Here is a 25,054-nt window from a genome sequence, read left to right on the forward strand (position 1 = left end):
AGAGGCAGATGCAATATATAGGAGTAATTCTGTGGGACAGGGCTCTCCACTCCTGTCCCAGTCTCTGTTGTTTGGCAGCAGTGGTGACATCACATTGACAGTGCTGCAGCCAATCACCAAGCACAGAGACTAATTTCATCTACAGCAGGGATTTTGTCAAATTCAAAAACACAGAGGGTCAAAATTAAAAGCTTGGACAACAGTCACAGGCCAACCTTGATATTTATTAATAAAAATATCTACAATTGAGGAAGTTTTTCTACAGGAGCGATTAACTATTTTATATAGAAACAAACTGAAAGGGGTTGTCCCATGAACAAAATACATTTTAATTAATAGATCTTTGAATAAAATATTGGAATAATGTAATATGTTATATAAGAGCAGTAAAAAGCATATGGCCTAAGGCCTAAGTAAAAGGGAACCTGTCAGCAGGATTGTGCTGAGTAACCTACAGACAATGTCAGGAGATGTCACTGTTCTACAAGGCCCACCGGCATGCAATGGTAGGAGTTAATCCTCCGCGGTGTATCCATCTGCCCCCGGGAGAGAGGTCACCTGAGTTCATGCTGTCACTGGCAATGCTGTGTGAGAAAATGAGGACCACATTGCGCTCCATACAATGCAGTATAATAGCCACCTCATAGTGCTCCACATGGTATATTGGGACCCATATAGCACTCCCTACAGTATAATGGCCCCACATAGCGGTCCATTCAGTATAATGGGCACCACATAGCGTTCCATACAGTTTAATTGGCACCACATAGTGCTCCATATGGTATAATGGGCCCCACATAGCGTTCCATACAGTAAAATGGCCCCACTTAGCGCTCCATACAGTATAATGGGCACCACATAGCACTCCATACAGTATAATGAACACCACATAGCTCCCCATACAGTATAATGGCCACCACATAGCGCTCCATACAGTATAATGGGCACCCCATAGTGTTCCATACAGTATAATGGGCTCCATATAGTGCTCCATACAGTATAATGGGCACCACATAATGCTCCATTGCTCATATAGCATAATAACCCCATATAGTGCTATGTTCAGTATAATGGCCCCACATAGTGCTCCATTCAGTATAGTAGCCACACATAGTGCTACATTCAGTATAATGACCCCACGTAGTGCTCCATACAGTATAACTGGGCCCTGCATTGCCTTCCATACAGTATAATGCCTCAACATAGTGCTCCATACAGTATAATAGTTTCCAAATAGTAGTCCATACAGTATAATGGCCACCACACAGCATTCCCTATGGTATAATGGGCCCCACATAGCGCTCCATACAGTATAATGACAACATATAGTGCTTCATACAGTATAATGGGCACCACATAGCGTTCCATAGATTATAATAGGCACCACATAGCACTCCATACAGTATAATGAGCTCCACATAGTGTTGTATACAGTACAATGGGCAAAACATAGTGTTCCATGCAGTATAATAGGCCACATAGCGCTCCATGCAGTATAATGGGCACCATATAGTGCTCCATATTGTATAATGGGCACCACATGGTGCTCCATACAGTATAATGGGCACCACATGGTGCTCCAAACAGTATAATGGGTACCACATAGTGCTCCATACAGTATAATGGGCACCACATAGTGCTCTATACAGTATAATGGGCACCACATAGTGCTCCATACAGTATAATGGCACATATAGTGTTAAATACAGTATATTGGGCACCACATAGTTTTCCATACAATATAATGGGCACCACATAATACTCCATACAGTAAAATAGGCCCCACATTAAAAAAAAAAATACTCACCTCTGTCCATGCCCCCGCTGCTCCGGTCTCTTCATGGTGTTTTCAGATCCTCTGCACATCTTGGTACTGCAGGCGCATCATCGCGCCCACTATGCTGAGACATCCGACAGAGAAGGGGAATGATCAGAGAGTGATTGCTTTCAAGTGTATTAACATCTAGGCTGCCGATATAGTTGAAAGTGCGATGTTGGGCATGAGGCCCGCTCGGCATCGTAGACCAAATATACTCGGTGGACCCACCCAACATTGTGAGCCAAATATACTCACCCTGAAGATCATATTTGGGCCAGAGTTTGGCATATGTGATCTACAGGGTATGTTACACTTAGTTTTTTTCTTTTTTAATAACTATCTTACTTTATAGCATAAAACTTTCTAAAAAGGGTCAACCCTTTAAAAATGAAAAATGTTCATATGGTGAAAGTGCCATAATCTACCTGTATTACATAGGTGCTGTATAAGTGAAGTTGTTCTATATTGTCCACATAGACAAAAGACAAATACATACTTAATTTGACTGCATTTAGCCATTGTGCCGTCATACAATTATTGAATGAGTATTGTAGTGCAGCGTTAGCACTCTGTGCAGTGATGAGGCAGTGACCCAGCAAAGTTCAAAGCAAAACGTCTCTTTAATGTTCAACTCATATAAACATAGCATAAAATATCCTCAGTCACTAAACATGCCAGTCCACCTCCTGAGACCAGTTGCCATGGGTGACTGCACCGCTGTGCACGCTGTGGTTGCCAGGCTTTTCAGCTGCCTTGGCCATTTAGCTCCACTGGCCTGTGTTGCCTCACACACAGGTGGAGCCCTGCAGAGTCTCCTACTCTGTACTCCTGCCAACACCAGACAGACACTGACTCTTACCCTGACACACCCAAGCCCTATACTGCTGGGTTTATAACTTGAATCTGTGGCCTTCAGCCACATGGAAGACCCAGCCAGGAATGCAAAAGGAATGCACAACTACCATCCTGCAGTTCGTTTCAAATCACAAAAGCCCATAGCAGGTTTTCCCTAAATCAGCCTTGGCTAAATAGCTTGTCCAGGACTAACACTTCCTTTTAGTCTGCATTACAGTCACCTCAATGCCTATGACTGCAATGCACTCCCATGGCCTCAATACGCCTCCGTGCATATCCTGTAGGGAACCTACAGCGACCCCTACATGTAACACCAGTCACTGCCTCACAATATATATGAAGTTTGTTTAACCCCTTCCCGACCTGTGACGCCACGTAAACATCATAAAAGTTGGTGCCACTCTGACCTGTGATGCCTATGTGGCGTCATGGCAGGATTGCGTTCCTGCAGATCAGGTGAAAGGGTTAACTCAAATTTCACCTGACCTGCAGGGACAGGGAGAGTAGTACTTGAGCCCAGGGGGGGTGGCTTTGCCCCTCCGTGGCTACGATTGCTCTGATTGGCTGTTGAAAGTGACTGTTTCACTTTCACTTTCAATCAGAGCAATCATAATATTTCACCAATGAAAATTGGTGAAATATTACAATCCAGCCATGGCCAATGCTGCAATAACAGCTCCCCTCTGTCATCTGTCCTGTCCTCTGCTCTCCTCCGTCCTCCTGTCCGCTCCCCCCATGCTCCGATCCCATCCCCGTGCTAAAATCCCACCCCCCCATACTTACCGACCTCCGGTGTCACTCCCTGTATCCGTCCGTCTTCTGCATGGGCGCCGCCATCTTCCAAAATGGAAGATTCGTTCATTCATTTTGATCACTGTGATAGATCATATCACAGTGATCAAAATAAAAAAAAGTAAATAACCCCCCTTTATCACCCCCATAGGCAGGGAACATAATAAAATAAAGAAAATATATTTATTTTTATTTTTCCATCAGGGTTAGGGTTAGAACTAGATTTAGGGTTAGGGTTAGAACTAGGGTTAGGGTTAGAACTAGGGTTAGGGTTGCAATTAGGGTTAGGGTTGCAATTAGGGTTAGGGTTACGGTTAGAATTAGGCTATGTGCACATGGTGCGGATTTGGCTGCGGATCCGCAGCAGATTGGCCGCTGCGGATTCATAGCAGTTTTCCATCACGTTTACAGTACCATGTAAACCTATGGAAAACCAAATCCGCTGTGCCCATGGTGCGGAAAATACATGTATACAAGTATAGAAATCCGCTGGTGAAATCTGCACAAAAAACACTGGAAATCTGCGGTAAATCCACAGGTAAAACGCAGTGCGTTTTCCCTTCGGATTTTTCAAACACTGAAAAATCCGCACACAAATCCGCAAGGTGGGCACATAGCCTTAGGGTTAGGGTTGGAACTAGTTAGTGTTGGAATTAGAGTTAGGGTTGGAATTAGGGTTAAGATTAGGGCTAGGGGTGTGTTGGGGTTAGTGTTAGGCTTGTGGTTAGGGTTATGGTTGGGATTAGGGTTAGGGGTGTGTTGGGGTTAGGGTTGTGGTTAGGGTTGGGATTAGGGTTAGGGGTGTGTTGGGGTTAGGGTTGTGGTTAGGGGTGTGTTGGGGTTAATGTTGTGATTAGGGTCATGGTTAGAGTTGGGATTAGGGTTAGGGATGTGTTGGGATTAGTGTTGGAGTTAGAATTGAGGGATTTCCATTGTTTAGGCAAATCAGGGGGTCTCCAAACGCGACATAGTGCCACTATTGATTCCAGACAATCTTGCGTTCCAAAAGTCAACTGGTGCTCCGTCCCTTCCGAACCCAGACGTGTGCCCAAACCGTGGTTTACCACCACATATGGGGTTCCAGCATACTGAGGACAAACTGGACAACAACTTTTGGGGTCCAATATCTCCTGTCACCCTTGTGAAAATAAAAAATTGCAGGCTAAAAAATCATTTTTTAGGAAAGAAAAATGATATTTTATTTTCCCGGCTCTGCATTATAAACTTCTGTGAAGCACTTGGGGGTTCAAAGTGTTCAACACACATCTAGATAAGTTCCTTGGGGGGGCTAGTTTCCAAAATGGGGTCACTTGGGGGTTTCTACTGTTTAGGCACATCAGGGGCTCTGCAAACACAACGTGACGCCCGCAGACCATTCCATCAAAGTCTGCATTTCAAAACGTCACTACTTCCCTTCCGAGCCCCAACATGTGCCCTAATAGTGGTTTACCCCCACATATAGGGTATCAGCATACTCAGAATAAACGGGAAAACAACTTTTGGGTTTCAATTTCTCCTGTTACCCTTGTGAAAATAAAAAACTGCAGGCTAAAAAAATAATTTTGAGGTAAGAAAAATTATTTTTTATTTTCATGGCTCTTCGTTATAAACTTCTGTGAAGCACTTGGGTTTTCAAAGTGCTCACCACACATCTAGATAAGTTCCTTGGGGGGGTCTAGTTTCCAAAATGGGGTCACTTGCGTGGGAGCTCCAATGTTTAGGCAGACAGGGGCTCTCCAAGCGCGACATGGTGTCCGCTAACAATTGGAGCTAATTTTCCATTCAGAAAGTCAAATTGCGCTCCTTCCCTTCCGAGCCCTGCCGTGCTACCAAACAGTGGTTTATCCCCACATATAAGGTATCGGTGTACTTAGGAAACATTGCCCAACAAGTTTTAGGATCCATTTTATCCTGTTGCCTATGTGAAAATGAAAAAAATGAGGCTAAAAGAACATTTTTGTGAAAATAAAGTACTTTTTCATTTTTACGGATCAAATTGTGAAGCACCTGAGGCTTTAATGTGCTCACTATGCATCTAGATAAGTTCCTTGTGGGGTCTAGTTTCCAAAATGTGGTCACTTATGGGGGAGCTCCAATATTTAGGCACACAGGGGCTCTCCAAACGCGACATGGTGTCCGCTAACGATTGGAGCTAATTTTTCATTCAAAAAGTCAAATGGTGCTCCTTCCCTTCCGAGCCTTGCCGTGCGCCCAAACAGTGGTTTACCCCCACATGTGAGGTATCTGTGTACTCAGGAGAAATTGCCCAACAAATTTAAGATCCACTTTATCCTGTTGCCTATGTGAAAATGAAAAAATTGAGGCTGAAAGAACATTTTTGTGAAAATAAAATACTTTTTCATTTTTACGGATCAATTTGTGAAGCACCTGAGGGTTTAAAGTGCTCACTATGTATCTAGATAAGTTCCTTGGGGGGTCTTGTTTCCAAAATGGTGTAATTTGTGGGGAAGATCCAATCTTTAGGCACACAGGGGCTCTCCAAACGCGACATGGTGTCCGCTAAAGATTGGAGCCAACTTTTCATTCAAAAAGTCAAATGGTGCTCCTTCCCTTCCGAGCCCTGTCGTGCACCAAAACAGTGGTCCCCCCCCACATAAGGGGTATCAACGCACTCAGGACAAATTGGACCACAACATTTGTTGTCCAGTTTCTCCTTTTACCCTTGGTAAAATAAAAAAAATTGTTGCTAAATGATCATTTTTGTGACTAAAAAGTTAAATGTTAATTTTTTCCTTCCATGTTGCTTCTGCTGCTGTGAAACACCTCAAGGGTTAATAAACTTCTGGAATGTGGTTTTGGGCACCTTGATGGGTGCAGTTTTTAGAATGGTGTCACTTTTGGGTATTTTCAGCCATATAGTCCCCTCAAACTGACTTCAAATGTGAGGTGTTCCCTAAAAAAAGGTTTTGAAAATGTTGCTTTAAAAATGAGAAAACACTGGTCAAATTTAAACTCTTATAACTTCCTAGCAAAAAAAAAATTGGTTCCAAATTTGTGCTGATGTAAAGTAGACATTTTGATAATGTTATTTATTAACTATTTTGTATCACATAACTCTCTGGTTTAACAGAATAAAAATTCAAAATTTGAAAATTGTGAAATTTTCAAAATTTTGCCAAATTTCCATTTTTTTCACAAATAAAAGCAAAAATTATTGACCTAAATTTACCACTAACATGAAGCCCAATATGTCACGAAAGAACAGAATCGCTATGATCCGTTGAAGCGTTCCTGAGTTATTACCTCGTAAAGGGACACTTGTCAGAATTGCAAAAAATGGCCAGGTCACTAAGGTCAAAATAGGCTGGGTCATGAAGGGGTTAATAAAAGTAAAGTGCTTTTCCCACAATTAAATAATTATTACTTTGGTACATCATATTAAATGGAACAAGTCTGAAAATTTGTTATATAAGAAAAGCTCCAGTCTTGAAATAATGCTAGTAAATTGTTATGCTGCCCTCTGGAGTTCATTTGAGTTCCTCTCATAACATCCAACTAAAGTATCCAGTGCCATTTTTAAGAAGCCGCCTCTATTGCTCTGATTCTTATTGGATGGCAGGCATAAAAAAAGGAATCTCTTCACTACCCGTGCCCAAAAAGATCTGGGTAGTGTGACTGAGTTACAGGAAATGTGTGTCTAGTGGCACAGGATGCATTAGATGAACTTTCTCAACAGGAATAAAAACAACATCAGGGTTACAATAAGTAATTTGTGATTTCAATTGAAAACCTTTTTTGCTTGATGCAACAAACTAAAAATATATACCCCTGGGTCAACCCCTTTAATTTATTATTTTATGTAATATGTGTTTTATGTATAAGAAGGGGGAGTCACATTGTGGCTTTAGTAATGGGTAGTGTTTATGGCATTAAAGGGGGGTTATCAAGTCTGGAAGCTATTAATTATCCATGGAATAGGGGCTAACTTCCTGATCACTGAGGATCTAACTGGCGGGACCCCCACTGATTCCGAGACATGTGGCTCAGAAGAGCTACGTGTGAATAGAATACTGGAGGATCATGTGCACTACTGCATCTCTCTTTCTTAATGGGATCACCAGAGATGGCTCAAAATGAATGAAGCGGCAGTGCGCCTGGTTGACCTTAGTTCCATTCACATGGGACTCTTCAGAGCCATGGTTCTCAGGATCGGGATGGGGGATAACGTCAACAGTTGAGAATACCCCTTCAAGCTTTTAATGTCTGTAGGCTCCTCAGATGCGAGTTTGTGCAAAAAGTTCTGCCTACAACAGCTGAAATTGTCTAGACATGTGTTTCATACAACAGAGTTTGCATTTTCTTTGTAATTGTAATACTCGTATTAGCTGTGATATACATCAAATGAAAGTAACACAAAAAGGTATTTCTAAAATACTAGTGTTATCTGCACAGAGCCAGTTGGCTGAAAAAAAAGAGCAGAAGCCTGAGATACTCAGATTTAGCTCTGTCGCTAAAATGTAAATTTTAAGCGTAATCTTAGTGTCACAAGCAGAGAAGATTACAGCAAATTCCCAACTTAATGTGATGCTGAAAACGACAAATAGGGCACAGTTTTTCAAAGTGTATTAAAAATTAATGAAGATAAATAGGATGACAGATCCTTGCTCATGCATGGACGAGATCATATTTGTCTTGTTAGGGAAAGAATCTGAACTGTACAAATTACAAGAATGCACAATCGTGAGTCTTAAACACCTTTTAGTGAGTAGTTTGCTCTTCTCATACTGTTTGTCTTTCCACAGAATCACCAAAAGGCCCTCAACAGTCTGCAGGCATGAATGGAAATGTGCAATATCCCACTAGCTCTGGTCAGCAAGTGGTCTCTGCTATACCCTCTCCAAATGCCAGTAAGCCTTGGCGCAGTAAATCCATGAATGTTAAACATAGTGCCACTACTACCATGCTGTCCGTAAAGCAGCCTAGCCCTGCAACCTCTCCTACTCCCTCCCCTGATAGACTAAAGCCCCCATTATCAGAAGGAATCAAAACTACTTCTTCTGGACAAAAATCAATGCTTGAAAAATTTAAACTAGTCAATACTAGAGTTGGCTTGAGATCCCAATCTTCGCCATCGAATGAGGTCATTATTGAGGATGACTCCTTATCAGAATGTGGAGAAAATGAAGTCAGTTCTGCCTTGAACAGCCCTAAAGTGTCACCCAAATTGACTCCTCCAAAGGCTGGAAGCAAAAATCTCAGCAATAAAAAGGGGTTGCCTCAGCCAAAGGAGAAAGAAGAGAAGGGTAAAGAAAAAAATAAATCAAGTGTAGAGAAAACTGTTAAAGAAGAAAAAGAACCAATATCAGAAGGGTCAAAAAAGAATTCTAAGATTGCAAGCTTGATCCCCAAAGGAAACAAACCTGCTCCAGTCAAAAAGGAGAGTCTGATTCCTCAGTCAAGTGGAATCCCTAAACCTGGGTCAAAAACACCAGCAATGAAACAAACCACTCCCCCAGGTACTGCCGCCACAAAAGAGCCTGAAAAAAATAGGACTACCAAAGGTATTCAGACCATGGCACCACAGAAATCTGTCATCTGTGAGAAAGTAGCTACACCCACTGAAGGGAAGGTCTCTGGTTCTTCCAATACCCACCTGGTCACAATAGGCTCATCTGGTGGTGCTGTCCAGTTCACAGGAAATGGGGTTGTGCAGCTTCCCCAGCAACAGTACTCGCACCCTAATACTGCAACTGTGGCACCATTCATCTACAGGTAAAAAAATACATTTTTTTTAGTGAATTTTAATTTATTAATAAATATAGTTTAAAAATGTTCTTTTCTGCTACTAATTAATACCCAAGACTAAAGGTAGACAATGGTCTATTTATATTAATCGTTGTAGCGGCGAGGGTTTTCTCATATGCCCTACCTGGTAAACAGTGCGGATTATTCTAATTAATCAGTTCACCACTGTTTTCTATACATATTTGATCATGAAAATTACTAGCTATCATGCATAACTAAAGTCATGGAAAGGTTCCATATGATTTACTAATCTGAACATGTTGGTCTATCTATCTATCTATCTATCTATCTATCTAACTATTATCATTCTATCTATCTACCTATCTGTCTGTCTAATCTATCCTAAGTTTTTATCTATGTAAAATAATAAACAAATCACTTTTCTAATATACTTTAATTGAAAAAGTCCCTATTGTTCACTCTCTGCTCTCTCTTAACTGCTTTTGTTTTATTTACCTACTTCCAGTTTGATTACATCTCATTTGAGTATAACCGCATGCCCTGGAGATTCTTAATTGAAATGTCATCAGAAGAAGGGAATTCGGTCACTGGCGCAGCCTCTGTTCCCACCCTGAAAAAAAAGCATAATCAGTGACGTTCATTTCAGGAGCTGGGCTAGTCCAATCTCTACTGAGTATACATCAGTTACAGTGCCTTGAAAAAGTATTCGGCCCCCTGGAACTTTTCAACCTTTTCCCACATATCATGCTTCAAACATAAAGATACCAAATGTAATTTTTCGGTGAAGAATAAACAAAAAGTGGAACACAATTGTGAAGTTGAACGAAATTTATTGGTTATTTTAAATTTTTGTGGAAATTCAAAAACTGAAAAGTGGGGCGTGCAATATCATTTGGCCCCTTTACTTTCAGTTTAAAGTTTAAAGTCTGATTTGGATACAAAATTATTTCCAAAACATATTTCAAATGTAAGCATATCAGGCTTATAAGCTGAAGGACAAGAACCCAGAAACTACAGCGTGGGGAAAGTTCAGTCTGGGGGAGGGGGGACAGTATAACTATCCCCTGAACTTGCGTTGTGGTTCCCTCTGTAGTTGTGGAGGGTTATCCCTCTTGGAATCTTCAGGTAATCCTGGCCCGTCCATTATTTTGGTGGTAAGAGGAGGGATTCCTAAGTAAGAGATAAAGGTTGGGATGTCATTAGGGCAGCAAAGAACATGAGTGGATTCAGAGTGACGAACTTGAAGGCGCAATGGAAATTCCCAGGAACAAAGACTCTTTTAGAGCTTCCAATAGAGGTCAGACTATATAACAGACAAGCAATGCTAGGGTATTTAAGCAGTGTCTTGGATCAGCCAAAATTTCACACAAAGTAAATATGTGGACCTGGTAAGTCCCTAATTCCCCCTTATTACTTTCCCTTCCTGGCAGTGGAGGTTGACACCCTAATTTGTACAACGTGATGTCCCAACTCAACATCGGTGTTCGTCCTCACCGTAATGCAACCTAGCCCAAATTGTAGACACAATACAGATAGAAAAAAGTGGTAAAAATTACAATGTATGTACATCAAAGTCCCCAACTAATCTATTGGGTATGCTTGTGTAAATGTGGCGCTAGCGGGCGCTCCATAAGCAGCCTGGCTCCATTGGAATCTCCAGGATGTGAACATATATAGGTGGAAATTACTGAGGCACAGGGATCGTGTATGCAGATATTATCCCAGTAAGCAGTGAGGTACTAGAGGGTCATCAGAGTACACAGTCCCTCCTATTAGGGATCACATATATAGAACACAAGTGAATGTTGGTTCCCACACTGCAAACCACCATTGAGGGCAATCAGTGTAAGCCGTCTAGTTAGATATCGCCCCTGCACAAAAGAACCATCAATATGGTATCAGAAAAGCAACCATCAGTATGGTATCAGGGAAGTATACCCACTTATCATTTTAGATCCCTTGCTCAAAGTCCACCCATCAAATATGGTATCAGAAATTCCCACCATCCAATATTATTAAATATCCAATTATTATTATTATTATTATTATTATTATTATTATTATTAAAAAAAAACACTTATCATTTAGAAGTCCCTTGTTTATAGTCCCAATAAGTGCGTATTCTTCCCTGAAACCGTACTGATGGTTGCTTTTCTGATATCATATTGATGTACTTCTTATTCATTTTTTCATTTATCATCTCCATTGCGGAAATATTAGCTTTTAAAGATTAGGATTTAATTTATGACAAGAATAAAGTGGTTATGAGTATTTCTGCACTTCTTCATGTTGCAAATCATACTTTTATTTTTCCAAGATAAATATTGTTTGGAAGCATACAGGACCATGGTCCTCCCAGTCATACTTTTTTGCATGATTTTTATTTTTGAAAAATAAAAATGGGATTTGTAGCATATAGAATGTTGGAATGCATCTCCACAACCACTACATGCTTGCTGTTACCTGCCTGGCCAACAGTATTCTTTGCACTCACTCGGTGGTGACTATTTAGAACATTTGCAGTCCGAGTGGAGGCAGTGAGGTTTATTGCTTTCTCTTATAACTTATGAGTCCAAGTGGCTTTAGCAAAGTTTCTTTCCTGGGGCATGTACTTTTTCCCATACATGACTTTGATCAATCATAAGCAGAAGGTGTCATGCAGGGGAAATAAGAACACACCTCTAGAATAGCCTAGAACAGGCTTTCTTCTGTGTGGGAATGCAGCAGAGCTGAGTGTTATTATAAACACTTCCATTTTTCATCTCATGGCAGTCAGTGTGGAGGGAGCGGTCAACACTTACTGCCCAGAGATGAAAGATGAAAGTGTTTTTAATCACACTGTATTCTGATGTATTCTACAGACGATTTGGTGGAGCAGCTTAGTATACATTTTTTTGCAAAAAAACGTATCAACTAAATAGCCTGTTTTCTTTACATCTTTTGACTAGCACTTGCTGATTACTGTGATTTTTTTTTTTTTAACAACAGAGTATTTTTGACCTCACTGTGCTCTTTTGTGTCTTCTAGCATTCTATGTAGTGGTAGTGAAGGAGGAGCTAGAGGCAGAGAGCTCCTTCCTCCTCTCCCTCCTGTATACATAGAATCTTATCAGTGGTGGTAACTGCCGTCTCCTATCTCAGTAATGTAATAATATATCATCACTGAATACAGATTTTACCTGGAAATTGACAATTTTGGAAATGACTGATCAGCCCTGATGGAGAAAGAGGCTGATTTGTCTATTAATATACAGTACAGACCAAAAGTTTGGACACATCTTCTCATTTAAAGATTTTTCTGTATTTTCGTGACTATGAAAATTGTAAATTCATACTGAAGGCATCAAAACTATGAATTAACACATGTGGAATTATATACTTAACAAAAAGTGTGAAACAACTGAAAATATCTCTTAAATTCTAGGTTCTTCAAAGTAGCCACCTTTTGCTTTGATGACTGCTTTGCACACTCTTGGCATTCTCTTGATGAGCTTCAAGAGGTAGTCACCGGGAATGGTTTTCACTTCACAGGTGTGCCCTGTCAGGTTTAATACGTGGGAGTTCTTGCCTTATAAATGGGGTTGAGACCATCAGTTGTGTTTTGCAGAAGTCTGGTGGATACACAGCTGATAGTCCTACTGAATAGACTGTTAGAATTTGTATTATGGCAAGAAAAAAACAGCTAAGTAAAGAAAAACGAGTGGCCATCATTACTTTAAGAAATGAAGGTCAGTGAGTCCGAACAATTGGGAAAACTTTGAAAGTGTCCCCAAGTGCAGTTGCAAAAACCATCAAGCACTACAAAGAAACTGGCTCACATGAGGACCGCTGTTATGGACCTGGTGGTTAGGAGCACCCGGAATGACCTGATGAGTAAACTAGAAATCGGAAGAAGCTCTGGGAAAGTGGGAACTCTGCTGACCGCAAACCCTACTCCTATCACACACACTAGAAATAGCCGTGGAGCGTACCTAACTCTCCCTAGACGCCTCTTCACAGCCTAAGAGCTAACTACCCCTAAAGATAGAAATAGAAGCCTAACCTTGCCTCAGAGAAATTTCCCAAAGGTAAAGGCAGCCCCCCACATATATTGACTGTGAGTTAAGAGGAGAGTCACAAACACAGGAATGAAACAGGTTTTAGCAAAGGAGGCCAGACTTCACTAAATAGTCAGAGGATAGAAAAGGAAACTATGCGGTCAGCACAAAAACTACAAAAACCACGCAGAGTATGCAAAAAGACCCCCACACCGACTCACGGTGTGGAGGTGCAACACTGCAGCCCCAGAGCTTCCAGCTAGCAAGGAAATATCATGATAGCAAGCTGGACTAGAATTTAGCAGTACTAAGAAATATATTCAGGCAGCAGTAACAACAAATGAACTAGCAGGGACTCAGCTTCTGCTGGAGTAGACAGGTCCTCAGAGAAGTCCAAGAGAGATCTGAACCAATACTGAAACATTGACAGCTGGCATTAAGTAACGATCTGAGTAGAGTTAAATAGGGAAGCCAGGATAACAATAAACAAGGGCAGCTGAGAAAGCAAACCTCAGAGACCAGCAGTTCCACTCAAAACCACCAGAGGGAGTCCAAGAGCAGAACTAACCAAAGTACCATTCATGACCACAGGAGGGAGTCCGAGAAATGGAATTCACAACAGACCGCCCCAGGAAAGGAAGACCAAGAGTCACCGCTGCTTTTGAGGATAAGTTTGTCCCAGTCACCAGCCTCAGAAATCGCAGGTTAACACCAGCTCACATTAGAGACCAGGTCAATGCCACACAGAGTTCTAGCAGCAGACACATCTCTACAACAACTGTTAAGAGGAGACTTTGTGCAGCAGGCCTTCATGGTAAAATAGCTGCTAGGAAACCACTGCTAAGGACAGGCAACAAGAAGAAGAGACTTGTTTGAGCTAAAGAACACAAGGAATGGACATTAGACCAGTGGAAATCTGTGCTTTGGTCTGATGAGTCCAAATTTGAGATCTTTAGTTCCAACCACCGTGTCTTTGTGCGACGCAGAAAAGGTGAACGGATGGACTCTACATGCCTGGTTCCCACCGTGAAGCATGGAGGAGGAGGTGTGATGGTGTGGGGGTGCTTTGCTGGTGACACTGTTGGGGATTTAATCAAAATTGAAGACATACTGAACCAGCATGGCTACCACAGCATCTTGCAGCGGCATGCTATTCCATCCGGTTTGCGTTTAGTTGAACCATCATTTATTTTTCAACAGGACAATGACCCCAAACACACCTCCAGGCTGTGTAAGGGCTATTTGACCAAGAAGGAGAGTGATGGGGTGCTACGCCAGATGACCTGGCCTCCACAGTCACCAGACCTGAACCCAATCGAGATGGTTTGGGGTGAGCTGGACAGCAGAGTGAAGGCAAAAAGGCCAACAAGTGCTAAGCATCTCTGGGAACTCCTTCAAGATTGTTGGAAGACCATTTCCGGTGAGGTGACTACCTCTTAAAGCTCATCAATAGAATGCCAAGAGTGTGCAAAGCAGTCATCAAAGCAAAAGGTGGCTACTTTGAAGAACCTAGAATATAAGACATATTTCAGTTGTTTCACACTTTTTTGTTAAGCATATAATGCCACATGTGTTAATTCATAGTTTTGATGCCTTCAGTATGAATTTACAATTTTCATAGTCATGAAAATACAGAAAAATCTTGAAATGAGAAGGTGTGTCAAAACTTTTGGTCTGTACTGTATATTACAGAGTTGCTTATTTTTACGTATGTTGGTGATTTTTAAAACAAAAATTAAACTTTACTCTTTAAGTTTTAGGTCATGATTATATTAAAGATAAGGGGTGGACAACCCTTTTTAGACCACTTTATAGCCACAATATTCCTGAATTTTAGTATCTGCATTAGGACCGCACCACATGGACCACATAGAGTTTTTTCTGAATTGATCTTAGATCATTACAGGGTGGTCATCAATGTTTGACTCAAAAGCACTGCAGGCCTTCAGGACATAATATAGATTCTGCATGTTTCTGTATACAATAATACCTGTACATAGCTGAGTCATACTGTAATATGTCTAATTTCTTGACTCATACATGGATTTAAGTAAAAATGCACAGGGAAATGCATTATATGGCATGCTAATAATTCCACATAATTACGTTTTTCTGTTAAAAGGGCTTCTACATAAGGGCTGAACGCTTATGAGCTTCCTCGGAGAGGCAGTATTCTTTGATAGTAAATACAGTAGTTGTCTGCATGAGCTGATTACAAACTTCACAAGAGACCTAACCTTCAAGTAATCATCTTCAAGTGGTTTGGTGCATTATTGAGATAACAGTGCAATCTCCAGAGGGCTATATCTCTTCTAGGAACATTACTTCCCTTTTGCATTATTTATGAAAATATTGTCTCAAATTAGTGCTTTTGTTTAATGTCACGCTGCCACCAGTCACTGGGTATAATACATGTAGTGAGGAGACACATATTTTTTTTTTAATTTCACACATTAATTAGCACAAATAATGATTCTTAAGATTTCAAAAGAATGATCTTCTAGATAAAGATGAGTAATCTTCTTCATTGCAGAACTCTCTCAGAAAATGAGACCACATCCTTACTACTGACTGATTCCTGCACAAGCCCAACTAAAAGTGAGTCATTATATAATAAGACAGCCAAACAGTGCCTGGAAGAAATTTCTGGTAAGCATTTCAGCCAACTACTGAGTGTATACAAATCATAATAACAGTCAAGCTTTATGTGCTATACTTTATATTGCAATTGATCTAGCTCATCAAAATTGGCAATTATTGATCTTACTTGGTGTCAGACTTATGGTTTCCTGGGTCGTTGAAGAAAGTATTATGCACACAAATCACATGCTTTTAACTGCATCGTAAATTAAAGAGGCTTTATTAAAAGTTACCAATGGTAAGCTGTCCTGATAAAGGTGTAAAAGAAATATACTCACCTCCAGAACCTATGTTTTGCTTCATTGCTGCTCCATCAGTCTCCTCTTGAGTGGAAATGATGACTATCTGCCCATTATTTAGTTGATCCTGCAACTAATTAGTGTCCTCAGCACTGGTAATCATGATGTCATGACTTCCGGTCAAAGAAAGGCTGTCGGGTGGCAGTGCTGAAGAGGAGGATTGAATCTGGAGTTTGTATGTCTTCGGTTATCAGAATGGCGTACCATAGTTAACTTTTAAAGGGGATCTTTCAGCCGTTTTTGCTATGCAATCTAAAGACCTCATGGAGTGGGGCTAAAGCACAAATTCTGTCATTTACTTACAGTTAATGTTTTCTCACTTGGTAATTATCATTGACATACAGCAGCTACAGCTCACGTGACCGCTAGTCTGACTCCGCCTCCTCCTCTGATAAGCAGCTCACTGTCAATTCACTATGTACATACAGAGCCTGGTGTGGGCGGGGTTAGCTTCCTCAGCTCTGCTGCATTGCTTAATCTAAAAACTCTGATTGTGTTTGAATCACTGCACCCAGTAAAACTAAGTGATATCTCGCTGGGATCAGGGTCTCATTGCCTACATTATGCTTCTCTCAGATGAGGTAGCAAAAACTTGGTAACAGATTCTCTATAATAAGCAGTGGAAAACCAATTTAGGTGGTTATTGTCATGCTCATATCATTAATACATTCTGGTAATAAGTTTATAAGTGAAAATATACTGTAAGATTTGTCTCTTGCAAAAAGTAGTGACTTCAAAACAATTGCAGATGGAGCTTTATTCTGCTGGTTCCCGTTACTGCACCAGAATCTGGGATCAACCGATGATCCTGTAGTACTGTGGAAGCTCAATCCGACCCTAGTGTGCTAATAGCATCTAACATGAGAGTAATCTCATCTTTTTTAGTTCATTGAAAACTCATGGGTCAAGAGAAGATGGATATTTTGCTTTAGAAGTTTCATATATAAAAGGATAAATGTGGCGCTTTTCCTAACTTCGTGAAGGCCATTTGGAATTTTCTTGTATCCCAAATCAAATTGTTTAGGTTCAACTACTATACCTGGGAGGGCTGTTTCTATTTCTTGCATCTGATTTTTTAGGCTACCTTTAGATCACCTTCTAATTAAGCTATGCAGAATGTTGAGAGATTATGATTTATGTGTGGTTATTACCAGAAGGAGGAGAATGAAAAACTTGCAAAACCTTTTTTCTCATTGCCAATTGCCAATTAATTTCTCCTACAACAGCTTTTTTTTACCAGAACCGTAATGAAGAGATTCTTGTGTACTCACTTGAATGGTTTGTTGGAGAACATTGAAGACAATCAAAGTGTTTGATTCACAATTCATCATAAATCCTAAGCCTAATTTGTAGTGGACGTAGTGGGCAGTTTCTTGTTCTGAATATTAAGACTTATTCATTAATAGCAAAGGCGGTTTATTTAGAATCATTTTCCAACTATGATTTAGCTTCATGTATTTCCAACCTTATTATAGTTATTATTGTGCCAAAATATTAATCAGGCTTTCATGTCTGAATCAAGAACTTGTGCTTTCTTCAAATCTCAGCAAAAGAGAAACAGATGGTGGGAAATGTAGTTTTTGAAATGTAGCCCATTATCTAAAAATTAAGTTTGAGTGCAAGCCGAACACTGCAGGGCTAGGAATTGTACTTATAATATTGGCAGTAAAAAAAATGAACGTTTAGTGCATAAATAACACAATAACTGGGAAATATCTGTATGATAATCGTGCACTATTTCCTCTCCTAAGTACTTTATGTAATATCACATAAGTTGAGGGCCAGTAAGGCCTGCCAACCGACTTAATTTTCTTTGGACAGTCCAATTTTACACAATGTTCATGGAGCAAGTTTTATGAAAAAAGACTTGGTTACATGGAAATGTAAGCAGATAGGGGCATATTGTCTAGGCTTTCCCAACTACTTAGAAACATTGTGTAATAAGGTCATCTTACAGTTTAAAATCCAATTAGTGGTTTATATACTATATAGTGCATATGATTCTGTACCCTCTACTATGAAATTTTATTTTACACTGCCCTGTGTGTTTATAACGTCAAAATACACCTTGGTGGGTACTAGTTTTGTTGTAGAAAAGAGGGCAAGTTAGGAATTGAGCCTCACCATGTGATGAATGGATGGTTTCTTCTCAAAAGTGCAGCCAGCATTCTAGTCCGTTGAGCATCGGAAATATTTTGGGCAAAAAAAGGGTAAAAGGTTCCATTGGCTGAAAATAAATAATTCAATTTTTATTTCATTCTATTAAAAGGGAAAGGTGTTGTCCAGACAGGTCAAAAAGAATCCATCATTCTAACGTGTTTCTGGCCCTTAGTAGTAATTTTCTTGTAATTTATTTCAAGGGGTACATTACCTTATATACAATATGATAAACATAAAATATAACTTCTTGGGTTCATCTACTGGAATATGAGTACCAATTCTAGTTGATGCCGCTTTTTAGCCAAATGTTGGCGGTAAAGCTGCAGTCACATATCCATGTACCTGTGGTTCTGTTGTGGAACAATTACAGAGCATTTATGAGAGCTTTGTGACTTTGGAGCTCTGTGGAGTCCCTGCTGTGCTGAGAAGAAAAGCAGCAGCAGATATTGATCCTGTGCAGACCCAGGCGGGTTGCTTTCAGGGAAGTTGTGAGTGACTGCTGGAGGAGAGAGGGTATCCTGTACCATCCGTATTGAGAGGGACTTGGACAATCCCTGTTGAAGTACTAACCCGTACTGTATCCCGAGTCTACAGAACTGTATGTCCCGTCATGTGGGGTGGGCTCGGCATCAGCCGACAAGACGTGGAGACTTGTTTTTCTGTAGTTGTTTTGGCACCGAAGATTTTGGGACTGGCTGCTGCCGATGCAAGTTACATGCCTGAGTAGAGACTCCCCTCAGGTTAACACTACCGTAATAATAAATACCCGGGTATCCCCAGATTAAGTGTTTAAGAGCTTCTGTTATATCTATATGTATTGCATTGTGGGTTTTGATCAATTTATACTCAGTGTGCTATCCCAGGGGGTCCCATAATATCATCTCATCCGATTTACACCTATTTTCTTGGTACCTTGTTTGACCTTTTGTTAGGTAAACTTATTCTAAACCTTAGTGTAACACACTCAAAGCGGGAACATTGGAATTGGCACATTGATTTCAGCTCTGGCTGAATGAGTGTAATTTAAAGGGAATTTGTCTGTTTCCTTTGATACTAAATCTCACTCCAACTGTCATTTTAGTAAAGACAGTATTGTTATTTGTGCCTCAGTCTCGGTTTTTGACCTACTGGATTTTATTCGGACCTCTGTTCATTACAATATATCATCGGACTTTGTACAACTCTTACTGATGGTGCTGTAACAGCTGTATAATATTTTTTTATTCCTGAACTCAGTGTTGAATTAGGAGGGAATCAATGACTCTCGCTGACCCAGAAACTTATTTACTATTTATGATGAGTATAGAAAAATGTCAGTTCAAAATCCACAGCCATTCACATGCTAATTTACCTGGAAAAATTGCTGTTACTTCTAAAAGAGAGGGTCATCCATACTGAAATTTGGACTGCACATACTTTGGTTCATGAGAAGTGAGAGTGCAATGAACCTCCGCAACAGCAATAAGAAACATCCTTGCGACAAGTGGTCGCATCAACTTGTCACCCTGCCAGTCATCTCCACTATGAGACAGACTTGTTGCATGCCTTTCTGTGCGCCAATAGTCTGCGTGGTGCTTGTATTTCACTCTTGCAAAATTCCTTCTTCATTTTATAACAATATACAGATACAGTTTGGAGGAGTGTGTTTTTATTGTGAAAACGTATTGGAAAACAGAGTCCTTAAAGAGGTGACAATATGAGTTTCTAAAAAGTTTGGAGGTTGAAATCTTCTGTTCAAACACTGTATTGAAGTCTTCTTTGATGAGTAATATCCAAAGGACTGTGCCCTTCCAAGATCACTGATTCAACACTGCCGGATTTTTTCCATTGGGGCCATTTGAAGTGTCGGTTTTACAGTAACAAGCCACAAATATTACAGCAACTCCGAGATAACACATATTGAGAAATACAGGCTATGACCCCAGACATCCAAGTAATACATTCAATAATATGCAATGGTGGACATTTTCAACACCTGCTTTAAAACATCAGTTTCTCATGAATTCTTGTGTTGTGAATGAGCATAGAGGTCATGCAGGTTGAGTGCATTACTTATTGTTTTCTTTGAAACAATTGTACCTGCCGATTCCAGGTCTTTCTGTAGCTCTCCAAAAGTGGCCCTTGGCTCTTGGAATACTCTTCTGATAATTCTTTTTACTCCTCTGTCTGAAATCTTGCACGGAGCACCTGGTTTATGGTTAAAAGATGTTCTTTCCAACAGTGCTCACTGGAACCTTCAGTAGATTAGAAATTATTCTGTAACCAATACTATCAGTATATTTTGCAACAATAAGGTTGTGAAGGTCTTGAGACAGCTCACTGGTTTTACCCATCATGAGATGTTTCTTGTGTGACACCTTGGTGATGAGACATCTTTTTAAAGGCCATCAGTTGAACAAGTTGATATTATTTTTTACTAAGTCAAAGGATTGCTAATTACTGATAGCGTTAAGCTGGTTCATTACTTTCCTTGGCTTTTTGCGCCTCTCTTTCCTCACGTGTTCAATGCTTTTTTCCCTGTGTAATTTCTCATTATTACACATTACTTAATTTATGGACTTCTATGGTTTGAATACTTTGCCTACGTGGATTAGATGGGTTGTTATTGACATATTGTGAGCATTACATGTCAATAGCACCTTTTAGAAATATATTTACTCAGAAAATTGGTGATGTGTTCAATACTTATTTCACAAGCTGTATGTAAATAAGCTGTTCAGCGCTATGGACTGGACACTGATCTGCTTGAGAATGTTCCTTCAGAGCTTATTTGAAATAAAAGGAGGAGTTATCAGTGTGGCATGTAATTGTTACATGTGTTACAAGTGTGATGTGCAATTGCAGCTCTCTGCTCTCCTGATAGCACCATTGAATTGTATGTAATGATATCTGACATATCTGCAGGTTCCTCTCAGCTTGAACTTCCATCTCACAAGGAGACAGTGTTACAATAGTGTTGGAAAATAGCAGAGCTGTGAGAGCTGCAAATTGTAAAGTGTTTGTAAGAACATAAAGTTCAGTTCTACTGTTCTGTGTTAGTTACATGTCTCACAATGGTATCATCCCCTTTCATTTAAAATATGCTCTGGAGGCAGATTCTAAAGTAGATCAGTGTCACAGGTGTGTCAGAGGCTGCAGACAGTCATACTGTATCTAGCTGCAGAAAGTCTGTGATTGGCCTTGCAGACACCTTCTTAACCCTTCTGACTCTTTGACTCAGTGGCAACCTTTCTCCGGCTCTAATTGGCACACCTGGACCTGGGTATTTATAGACTCCTAGCCTGCTGCTGGGAGTTGGCGGTGATATTTCCATTTCCCCTTGTTGAGGCTTGGAGCTATAGCAGTCGGCTATCTTCCTCTTTGGTATTGCTGTAGGACATCTGTGTTACATCCCTGAGTCTACTCAAGATAAGTGTTCTCCTTGTTCGTCTATCCCAGCTGTCTTTAGTGGTAGTGGGTCGACTAGCAGACCCTGTCATTCCCTAAGTAGGGCTTATTGCCAGGGTAAGGCAGGAATTAGGTTCCTGCTTGGTGATAGGTGCAGAACCTATATAGGTACGTTTAGGGCAGATAACATGACTTTAGATCTGCCTAGGGGTCTCCATTCCTCCCCCTTCCCTAGTGTTGGGCTCCTTTCCCCTCATCACTTAGTCTTTCCTACACTGTGCGTGACAATCAATGTCCGGCCCATAGCCCTGAACAGCTCATTTACATATAAAAACATGTGGATTTCCCTGTAATAAAACATAAGATTGCAGATATCAAGGTATCATTTTAGTTGACTTTCTATGACCTACATGCCCATATAGATGGGCTTATGAGGGTTCAACCTACTGACTGATGCCCTTTTAAATTTTCGTTATCTATTCTAGAGCAATGTGTGCCAAACTGGCATGTGCATACGTGTGTATTCTGGACTTCAGCTCCAATGCTTGATTCTACTTTAGTGCAAATGTAATCAACGTTTGTGTCATTATGTACTTCCAATTCATTGTATGCTTTGAAAGACAGATCTTACTTTTCTTGGTATCTGCAGTATAGTCAATAAATCTCTGAGGTGTGTTTCTCTGATAACCACTGCAGGCATAATGGATCCTGGCTGGGATTACAGTCTTGTAAAATCCTCGGAACTGCATTCTGCTTTCTGTGAGCATTTGTGGGTTATATAAAGTAAGCTACCGTACGTATGTCACATTATCAGAGTAAGTGAGCTACGGATGTCTACTGACTATGCTGGAGCCTTACCAAAGAGGAAAGATCTAATTTGTTCTGAATTATACATGAAACAGGCGCTGAGTTTTCTACTTAAGTTGGTTGCTGTAAAGATGAGTCAAAAGTTTCATAAATACAGTATATCCAACTTTTAGCACAAAAGTATTCTGGCAATATATCAGCACAAACTTCTGTTTTGAGTATAGGAAATGGTGCAAAAAATAAATTTAGCAGTTGACCAGGTAACGTTTTATTTCTCCAACTTTCCTTAGAAGATTGAGGTTAGTATATATGGCAACTCCACTTTTTGTCTACCCCACTATTATACATGAGATCCAAAGTTATTGGTAATAGCCTTAAATTAGCATTTACAAGTCAATCTATTAAACAGAGGCCCGACTTTTTTGGAAATTACAGTACTTTCAAGGGAATCGGTCACCTTATTTTGTCACCTAATCTGAGAGGGTTATACAAAGCTCACATTTAGAGAACTGGTAGATTTCAACATGGAAAACAGATTTTATAAAAACTGCAGCAAACGGCCCTGTATGTGACAGATCATTGGAATTGGGGTCTCTGCCCCTACACCATGCTGCTCTCAGGGTAGAAAAAACCTAAATTAATGGATTCTATTTAACTAACTTTCAATGTATGTGACATTGAGACATATTGTCCTTGTATAAAACAAAGCGGAATATTCTTCTGCTTTGAACGCTGTTGTAAACTTGTGATGTGAAAGCATTGCTTTAGGCAGTGACACTACAGTGAACTTCTCCTCTGCACACATTTATTTTTGGACTACGCAGATGCTATAGGGAAGAACAAATGAAATTGGATTATAAAACCATTTTATTTTATTTTCTGGGGGGAAAAGCAGTAAATTCTCAGAGCAACAATGCATATCTGTGTGGAAGAATAAATATTCTGAATACACGGTTGTCATAAAGCATGTCATCAGTGCTAGAATTCTTTTATTATAGCAGATGAAACCACTTGTATGTGATGGAACGGAGAGTCTGCTCAGATTCCCGATGTCACACCCTAGTGCAAACATCAGATTCTCTTCTATCCACCACAATGCATGCACTCTGAATGCTGACTGCTCTTTAAGAGGCAGACACAACAGAATATGTCAACTTTAACTTGTAAGTAGACGACCTGTCGCATTGTGATCTGGACAGCAGCTTGGTCTCATCTGGAGGCTGCCCGCTGCCATGGCAGCTAGCAGCATGTACTGCAGTGCACGGGAAGAGTCAAGTCTCAGGATGCAGGTTGAATACTAAATGTTTGCAGACGACTTGTGCAGAGCTGTTCTTCACTTGTATTGAGCTGTGACGTGAGCACCCTGTACTTGCAGCACTGTGTCAGATAAAGTGTTGGGGATCTGTTTCGAGAAGGCAAAGAAAAAACAAGGAGAATAAGACATTTCTTCATTAGGATTTTCACAATGAACATCTTGCTCTTGAAGACCTCTGGCTGTGTGACGGAGATCGAGAAATGGGTTATACTCCTAGGCTGGACTGGTGTGCTGAAGGAACATGCATTACATCTGTTTTCTTAGGATTCTAGCAGCGTTACTATTACCTCTGCAGATGTGACATAGAGATGGGTTTGGTGCTTCACACTGCACAATACAGCACATGCCTGCAAGGTGGAGCCTGCATTTCTGCTCATCGTCTTCATGTATATCTCAGCAATTTCAACCTTTTTTGAAGGATGCAACGCCCCACTGAATTGCCACTTGTCAAGAAGGATGTCCGAAGAGATGCTTGTCTCAGGAAACAAAAGTCTATGACAAATCTGTCATTTGTTAGTAAAAGCACAGAAAATGGCATGCTCTTCTCCTACCAAGCAAGTTGGCACGAAGAGGCCACCAACTCCCAACTTCACGTCATTCAGAAAGATGAGAAAGTTCAAGAGAATACTTGCTCTCTGTCAAAGGTGTTCTCCAAGTCTATGCAAACTCTTCTTCCTGCTGCATCATGGGAAATGGAAAATGAGACTTCAAGTTGTAGTCTTACCTCACAACGGAAGTCGTCATATCAGTTTTCTGGAGGTCAAGATCTAGTGATGCTTTCAGTGGCAGGATGCTCTCAGCTTGTGGAGAGCCAGCACAATACGAACTTGTGTGATATTCGCAAGAGCTGGTCTGAGGAAGATGAGGATAACTGTTTGCGGGAAGGAACTGCTTATTTGGATGAAGAAGTCATCATGACCATGCTAGTTGACCTTGAACAGGCATTGTGTTGTGAGTCACTTGGTGAGTTAAGAAACCTTTAACGAGCTGGAAAAATCTTAGTTGTCATCAAATGTAAAGATTTTAGCACTCTATATAGCTACTTGAGGGTTTTTTTCTGTAGCTTTTATGATGAATAACTTTGAAATGCCTGTAGTGGATTTTACACAACTTTCCACAAATCCTTAAGTCTGAAATATTTAGTAAGCTAAGGCATTATATTCACATGAACAATACGAAGTGTCCATCCTAGATAGGGATTACTGCACTGAATTGTG

General features: G+C 40.4%; 1 protein-coding gene across 6 annotated transcripts in view; it reads left to right on the forward strand.

Moving 5' to 3' along the window:
• The window catches only part of NAV3 (neuron navigator 3), an 898,866-nt gene that overhangs the window by 727,582 nt on the left and 146,230 nt on the right, over positions 1 to 25,054 (forward strand). For 5 of the 6 annotated variants that reach the window (XM_077265345.1, XM_077265346.1, XM_077265343.1 and 2 more), the window contains 2 exons: positions 8,230 to 9,199; positions 15,763 to 15,878. In XM_077265345.1, coding sequence (XP_077121460.1) covers positions 8,230 to 9,199; positions 15,763 to 15,878 — 1,086 coding nt within the window. Of the gene's footprint in view, positions 1 to 8,229; positions 9,200 to 15,762; positions 15,879 to 24,107; positions 24,801 to 25,054 lie in introns of those variants that run through there. The other variant, XM_077265347.1, reaches the window with a different exon arrangement.

Source organism: Ranitomeya variabilis, chromosome 5 (genome assembly GCF_051348905.1).
Source record: "Ranitomeya variabilis isolate aRanVar5 chromosome 5, aRanVar5.hap1, whole genome shotgun sequence".
Lineage (NCBI taxonomy): Eukaryota > Metazoa > Chordata > Amphibia > Anura > Dendrobatidae > Ranitomeya > Ranitomeya variabilis.